Source organism: Sinocyclocheilus grahami, unplaced genomic scaffold, assembly GCF_001515645.1.
Source record: "Sinocyclocheilus grahami isolate Dianchi unplaced genomic scaffold, SAMN03320097.WGS_v1.1 scaffold152.1, whole genome shotgun sequence".
NCBI classification, from domain to species: Eukaryota; Metazoa; Chordata; class Actinopteri; order Cypriniformes; family Cyprinidae; genus Sinocyclocheilus; species Sinocyclocheilus grahami.
The window spans coordinates 770,505-778,877 of record NW_015505331.1 but is presented as its reverse complement, the minus strand read 5'-3'; the positions used below and the strand labels follow the sequence as shown (position 1 = coordinate 778,877).

Genomic DNA, 8,373 nt, shown 5'->3' with positions numbered 1-8,373 from the left:
AAGGGGCAGTGTATAATTGTAACAAACCTTTTAAGAAAACTCTATAATTATAATGGGCATTATTATAAATATTACCACTAAAGGTTTTCTTAATGCATCAACAATTTTTTTTCTATTTTATTTTCATCTTAATCATTTGAATGCCAGCACTGCATTTCCAAAATTTCTTTGCATGCTGTTTTTCTCTTCTTTTTTCTCTTCTTCTCTTCAAAATTAGCATGAAATTAGCATATTAGAATGACTTCTGAAGTCATTGTGACACTGAAGACTTGGGTAATGGCTGCTGAAAATTCAGCTTTGCATCACAGGAATAAATTACATTTTAGAAGTTTTTTTTTTATTGTAATAATATCTCACAATGTTACTGTATTCTGATTAAATAAATGCAGCCATGGAGAGCATAAGAGACTTATTTCTAAAGCATAAACAAAACATAATTATTCAGAACTTTTGACCAGTAGTGTATATACAGACAGAGAGAAAGATGTGAGATTGTAGTGAACAAATCTCATTAAAAAGTTTTATTAATGTGTCCTTAGGTTATGTATCATCTCTGTTATCACCATAACTCCACTTATAAAAATGATGTAGAGTTCCACTAATAAAAAACTTGATGATGACAATATCATCCTTTCAGAATGTGAATTTTTCAAATATAAGTAAATGTCTCCAGCATGTTTGTAATCACTGTTTTGTTATATTTCATGAGGTTTGTCAGTAGGGGACAATCTTAAATAAGACAATGTAACTAAAAAAAAGCACACTGTAGTGCCATGACCTTCAGCACAAAGCTAAAATGGTCAATCCTGTTACTTTTTTTAATTTATTTTTTTCAAAAGCAGTATAATCCGACATATATAAAACTATCAAATTTTGCTTTATATGGCATAATGCAACATTTAAAGACATGCCATGACCTTCAGCACAAAGCTAAAATGGTCAATCCTGTTACTTTTTTTAATTTATTTTTTTTCAAAAGCAGTATAATCCGACATATATAAAACTATCACATTTAGCTTTATATGGCATAATGCAACATCTAAAGACTGTTTGTCTTATATTTAAATGAAACTTCCTTTAAAAATCACCTATTAAAAATAAAGAAAAGGCATCCATTTCGTGCAAAATAAAAATGGCTGTCCAAAAGTTGCCTTTTCAACATGTAACAAGTGTCTAAGTATAAATAAATGATTTTGTTTTGGTCAGAAGTTAAAAAAAATAAAGAGAGAGACTGAAAAAGAACACACTGGTGTTCATCACAGCTTTGGATAAAGACAAATACATAGTACATTTAATTGTGTATTTTCAGAAGTAGCTACAACTTATACTAATAAACTACAGGCACTTGATGTCTGATGGCGAAATAACTATGGCCACTATAAAACAAATTACTATATTGTAAAATCCGTTTAAAGAGTTGCAGGTGAAGACAGAAACTCTTCTTCCCAAAACTGAATCCTCCTCCTGCTGTTGGCCTCTCCACATTCACCGCACCCCTTCTTTAGTGATGCTAATGTGGAGAGAAAGAAAGCAGCTGGAGGCGGACAGTGATGAAATTCTATTATCACTCAAGCACTGAAAGAGTCGCAGGCAGGACGCACAGTGAGTTCAGCTCGGACATGTTTCGCTTTTAAGGCAAACTAGCGTCACCTCAGAACTTGTTGACAGTCTTTAGGCGTTCACAAACACTCCTGGCTATAGTTACAATCAGTTCGCTCTCGTCTTTTGGACTTGTGTGTCCAAAACGTAACGCGTAAACGTTTAGCTTCGCGGACACTTAAAGTCAGTGGATTTAATTTTAAATTATTTAGTAGTTGACGGTGATACTTCAGTATCACCACTAACCTCTGTGGTCAGCCATGTACAGCATGCTGGAACACGACATGAAGTCCGCCGTGCCACAGACTCACCAGAGCGCGCAGGGAATGACCCAGCTGAACGGTGGAGGGACTCACGGAATCACCAAACCGGTTGTCAACAACCAACAACAACAGGGTAGCGATCCTATGGACAAAGTTAAGAGGCCCATGAACGCGTTTATGGTCTGGTCTCGGGGTCAGAGGCGCAAAATGGCACAGGAGAACCCCAAAATGCACAACTCTGAGATCAGCAAGCGCCTGGGCGCCGAGTGGAAGCTGCTGACGGACGCGGAGAAACGGCCGTTTATTGACGAGGCCAAGCGGCTTCGCGCGCTGCACATGAAGGAATACCCAGATTATAAATACAAACCCCGTCGTAAGACGAAACCCGTGCTGAAGAAGGACAACCCGGCTGCGAAGTATCCCCTATCAGCCGGCAACTTACTGGCGGCAGCCGCGGCTCAAGGATCAGGTGGAAGCCCGCGGATGGACGGCTACGGCTGGGGTCACACAGGTGGCTACACTGGCATGCAGGCGGATGCTCTGGGTTACAGTCAGCAGCTGCACCGCTATGATCTGTCCGCCCTCCAGTATCCATCCGCCATGGCCACCGCACAGACTTACATGAATGGTGCCAACTCCTACAAGTAAGTTGTTCTTATCGTTCTTACATATATTTTCATGTGCACTAAAAAAAACATGTCCACGATATGAACTTAGATTTGTATAGGCTTAGTCTTTAAAAGCTTTTCTTCTGTTCTCTCCAGCCCCATGTCCTACAGCAGCACTCCACAGCAGCCCAGCCCGGTCATGTCCATGGTGAAACCAGACCAGGTGTCTCATTCTCCCACCGGAGCACACAGCCACCAGAGGGGTCCTTTACAAGGAGACCTGAGGGACATGATTAGCATGTATATCCCTGGTGGAGACACCACAGACAGTGGAGCACAGAGAGGCTATTCCAACATCCAACAGCATTACCTCACCGGTACAGCACCTCTCACTCACATCTGATCAGGAAACTGTCATTACCTTCCTGTTTCAGGTCTGGAGGGCCATCGATGTCGGTTGTAGATTTATGAACATTAACTTGATATGTAAAAAAGGATGAGGGTGTGTGGACACATGGTCGAACTGGAAATCGCAAGGCAGCTGGACTTCTGGCCTTGTTGAAGTGCCTCAGAATATTGTGCGGAATGTGTCGCCCATTTCTATAACAATTTTTTTTAAAGGTCCATGTCTTTGTTTTCTGCATAATGTTCGATGACTTTGTCATTTGGGCCTGGTGCACTGTTGTTGGAATTGCTCATGGTAGTAACACGGCACATTTTTTTTCTGTAATCGACTAGCCAAATGTTGACTACTGCTTATTATTTGCATAATCAACTAGCTAGTTTAACATCTCACTGACTAATGACTTCAAAGGCATGGCTGTGAACGCTAAATAGGAAAGGAAGGGAACGGAGCACACATTCCCTCAGTAGCTGCTTGTACTGATCATCAAAACACCTCAAAAATTAATCTCCCAAGTTTTACTTTGAAGCTTTTATACCACAAGACTTTGTAACATTGTGCTGCTCTTCATTGTTTAGGTAATGCAAAAAATATGAAATGCACAACGGTTTAGACATTTTTGTTAGTGTAGATATATGCCCTGGGCTACAACAGATTTTTGTTACATTAAAAAGTGAAAATGAAATAGAGATCCCGCTTAGAGGGATTTGACTGTATTTTCTATTAAAAAACAACAATTAATTCTCAACTCCTTTGAGAAATAGAACATTGTGAATAGAAGTTTTGTGTGTAAAAAAGGGAGAGTCAAAACGTTTTGAATAATGTTCATTAAAAACAAAAACTTTATGAGCTTGTTAAAAGACTGTTTGACGAAGAATGTATTGTTGTGAAATGTTTCTTTTTTACTTTTAAGCCCTTATAGTAAGGGTTAATAATCTTGTATGTGACTTGACAACCGTGATAGAAAAACAACAACAACAAAAAATGTAATAAAGTATTTTATTATTTTTGTACACTCGTCTTTCTTTCTCATTATATTCAAAACCAGACAACTTTTCTGAATTTTACAACTGAAATACAATAATGCCATGCCAATAAAAATGTATTTAAGCATGCTTAAACAGACAACACAGAAAAATATATAGGCCTAAACAATCAATGGAAATAAACAAAACAATTAAAAGAATTTAATAACTAGAAATAACTCCCCTCAATTTTTGTTCTGATCTTAACTGGTTTGTTGCAATGGGTCTGTCAGGCCTGAAGCTACAATTTAGCAAGTTAAAACATTGTACATGTAGCCTACTTATGATTAGCATTCTAACGACATCTGTTCTTTGCACAGATTTTTACAAATTCAGTTACATTCAAACACACTTTAGATTGTGACATTCATAAGTAGCAAATCCTGGAAAGCAAGTAAGCCTTAAGAAGTTTGTTTAATGATAACATGACAGGTGTTGCTTTTCTATGGCGCCACAACCTACACACTTTCACGAATTAGACGATTTAATGTGATAAGTGCAAGACAGCCCAGCCCGACCACATCGGCCTTTATTGCGAAATTGCTGAAACGAACTTTTCCCAATGGTTAATCAAAACCCATATGGATCTGCTTCATATGGCAGCCCATTTAAAAGCGACCAGACTCGTTTAATTCATCGTTAATACGATAGCGGGCTTATGGTCCCGACGTTAACGCATTCAAGTCGATATGACTAATATTATAATTAGCTAAACGCACCAAATTAAGCAAGTAAAGGGAACAATGAGTGCAGTGGACACTGATTTAGGAGGGACAGGGTCTTAGTTTTGGCGAGTGCTGAGGGGACATCTGACCTCCGTCACCTAACCCCGAGAAGAAAGTGGACATCGATTAAAACGATAAAAGTTCGGAGGATCAAAACACAGAGGTCGGAGGAATATCCCTCCCTTTCTCTCGTGTTTTTTCATACTTTGCCCGCTTTTTTTCCAGGAGAGAAAGCGAGTGGCTGTCCGGGCCGTAATTGGCCGTTTCGGAGTCTCATTGTCCTGCGCTTTTGAGTACGCAGGTGCGCGCAGTAAAAGCGCGCGGTTCTCAGCGCCTCTTATGCTCGCCTTTGTTCTCCTTTCTCTCGCTCTCCTACCGGGCAGAAAATTAGCGTTGCATTGAGTGCCTCGTCTCCCCTCTCTCAGCAGTCCCGAGCTTAACCCGCTCGCTGCTCCCCGCTATTCTCATGGTAATGCTGTAGTCAGGACCGGCTAATCGGGGAGGATTGGGGGGAGATGCCAAGGAAGAGTTTTGAAAGGGGGATGGGAGTTATAAACACTCGCGCATATGAGGACAAATATAGTCCGCCGGACTCATAAATGCTATTGCAGGAAGTTCTACAAAGAAGGAAGAAGTCCATAAAGTCAATAACAACTGTTTCAAATAGTTTTTAAAAGCAGAATCTTGTTGGTTGTCGATGAATTTATGCTCTTTTTTGGGTCAAATTCGGTCAAAAAAGTTCTAAAATTGTTATTGTATTCAAAAATAAGCTGCAATAAAAATGCAATGCATACAGATTTAATTGGCTATATAAGCCACCTTATCATACACATTTGTAAATCATAATGATATTTTCTGGATGTAAAATTTGTCTAGGTGGTGTAACTGTCCGGAGATGAAAAAAAACCGACAAGCAATTATGATTTCAGTGAAGCAATTTTCAAAAAATGGTGTCAGTGTGGCACAACAATCATACAGGAAGCCATTTTGTTGTCATGTGACAAAGAAAATCATAAACAAGAAAGGTTGTCTCTAGCCATAAAAGTCATTAATACAAGATATTTTGGCCTTCTCATGAAAGTGCACGTTTTGTTCAGGTAATAAAGTAACCATCGTTAACGCATTCAAGTCGATATGACTAATATTATAATTAGCTAAACGCACCAAATTAAGCAAGTAAAGGGAACAATGAGTGCAGTGGACACTGATTTAGGAGGGACAGGGTCTTAGTTTTGGCGAGTGCTGAGGGGACATCTGACCTCCGTCACCTAACCCCGAGAAGAAAGTGGACATCGATTAAAACGATAAAAGTTCGGAGGATCAAAACACAGAGGTCGGAGGAATATCCCTCCCTTTCTCTCGTGTTTTTTCATACTTTGCCCGCTTTTTTTCCAGGAGAGAAAGCGAGTGGCTGTCCGGGCCGTAATTGGCCGTTTCGGAGTCTCATTGTCCTGCGCTTTTGAGTACGCAGGTGCGCGCAGTAAAAGCGCGCGGTTCTCAGCGCCTCTTATGCTCGCCTTTGTTCTCCTTTCTCTCGCTCTCCTACCGGGCAGAAAATTAGCGTTGCATTGAGTGCCTCGTCTCCCCTCTCTCAGCAGTCCCGAGCTTAACCCGCTCGCTGCTCCCCGCTATTCTCATGGTAATGCTGTAGTCAGGACCGGCTAATCGGGGAGGATTGGGGGGAGATGCCAAGGAAGAGTTTTGAAAGGGGGATGGGAGTTATAAACACTCGCGCATATGAGGACAAATATAGTCCGCCGGACTCATAAATGCTATTGCAGGAAGTTCTACAAAGAAGGAAGAAGTCCATAAAGTCAATAACAACTGTTTCAAATAGTTTTTAAAAGCAGAATCTTGTTGGTTGTCGATGAATTTATGCTCTTTTTTGGGTCAAATTCGGTCAAAAAAGTTCTAAAATTGTTATTGTATTCAAAAATAAGCTGCAATAAAAATGCAATGCATACAGATTTAATTGGCTATATAAGCCACCTTATCATACACATTTGTAAATCATAATGATATTTTCTGGATGTAAAATTTGTCTAGGTGGTGTAACTGTCCGGAGATGAAAAAAAACGACAAGCAATTATGATTTCAGTGAAGCAATTTTCAAAAAATGGTGTCAGTGTGGCACAACAATCATACAGGAAGCCATTTTGTTGTCATGTGACAAAGAAAATCATAAACAAGAAAGGTTGTCTCTAGCCATAAAAGTAATTAATACAAGATATTTTGGCCTTCTCATGAAAGTGCACGTTTTGTTCAGGTAATAAAGTAACCATAAGAAAACGTCTTGGAAATTCATGATATTTGTACTATATATATATATATATATATAACAATGTAGTATATTACAATGGAAAATATGTTTGAAAACATTTTTTAAATTATTAAGTTCTCACTTATGGTGCAAAGAGAGTGTTTTGATATGTTTAATAATACTTTAATACTTTATGTAGCCTATTCTATGTTCTATATTGTGCAGATCCAGTAGCAAGTCAAGTGTATAGGGGAAGGGTGAGAGATATGTGAAGCCATGAAGAGCATCATCTAACCATTTAACATTTGTTTTGATATTAACATCTTATTTTCAGAATTAATCAGTTGGCAAACTCCCAAACTGAGTGAGCTTTGTGTGTGTTTGTGTGTGTGTGTGTGTGTGTGTGTGTGTGTGCGCGCGCTGTGTGCATGTGTGGGGGTTCAGTTGAAGGGGGAGACAGATTTTCTTGCTGAAAGCATAAAATCTCCTAGCAACACACAGAGGCTTCCACAGGTTGTTCCCAAAGCAACAGCAATCCCCCAAACTCAACCCCACACCCACCAGAGAGAGAAGAGAGGGGAAGGGGAAGAAACAGACTCCACAATTTCAGTTGAACAACATTTAAATGCCCGCTGACTAACTCTGACAATTTGAGAAACTTTTCATACACACCTTTTTTGTCTACATATGAAACTGATTAGTAGTCTAATAAAGTTCACAAACCTATTAATTTCTCATGAATCATTAGTACAGTCACACAATGTTCAGTCACACTAGACAATACAACTGTTCCGCACACACAAAAAATAAAGAATAATTGAAAAAGATGGTTTAAATGTGAATTGATTTTATTTCAGTTTTCACAATGTTTTCTCAGAATCTGAGCAATACTGAGTCAAACCCATCTGTCTCAGGTCAGATACAATCGAAAGGTTTCCAGTCATACCTCAAATATTACAAAATGTGCAGCAGTGCTGTTTTAGCATCAATGAGAAACTATTTCAGTTTTTATTAATTCATTTTATATTTATATTTTCTGCTTTTATTTCAATTTTTGTATTTCTGTGTAATTTTGTCCTTATATATATATATATATATGTCTAGTTTTATTATTTTCTCAGTTTTAGTTTTACATTTACATTTAGTCATTTAGCAGACTAAAGTTTTAGTTTTAGTTGTTTTATATCATTAAGTTCAAATGAAAATGAGAAATGTTTCCATGGGAACTAGTTGAATTACAATAAGTTTTTTTAGATTTTATTTTATTTCAGCTAACATTCATTTTAGATTAAAAAAAATGTGTTTTTGTTTTTTTGTAATGGTTTTAGTTTTAGCTAACTATAATAACCCTGACATGCAGATGTGATTTTACTGTACTAAGTGATGTACTGTATGTAACAGCATGATAAAGTTACCAGATAAAGTTAAACACGTGTTTTTAACCAATTTGGTATAAGTTTGGCTCTTTATTCATGTTTATGACTCGACGG

General features: G+C 38.3%; 1 protein-coding gene across 1 annotated transcript; it reads left to right on the top strand.

Moving 5' to 3' along the window:
* Positions 1-1,599: 1,599 nt before the first annotated feature.
* Positions 1,600-3,841, top strand: LOC107592398 (transcription factor Sox-19a). The gene is made up of 2 exons (XM_016281899.1): positions 1,600-2,506; positions 2,627-3,841. The coding sequence occupies exons 1-2, from the start codon at positions 1,860-1,862 to the stop codon at positions 2,871-2,873; spliced, it is 894 nt and encodes a 297-aa protein (XP_016137385.1). The 5' UTR covers positions 1,600-1,859; the 3' UTR covers positions 2,874-3,841.
* The last annotated feature ends 4,532 nt before the right edge of the window (positions 3,842-8,373 follow it).

Excerpts from the sequence above, each read along its gene's own strand:
- LOC107592398 (XM_016281899.1), top strand. The coding sequence starts at position 1,860 with ATGTACAGCATGCTGGAACACGACATGAAGTCCGCCGTGCCACAGACT. Across the intron at positions 2,507-2,626 it reads AATGGTGCCAACTCCTACAA|CCCCATGTCCTACAGCAGCA; the intron begins GTAAGTTGTTCT and ends TGTTCTCTCCAG.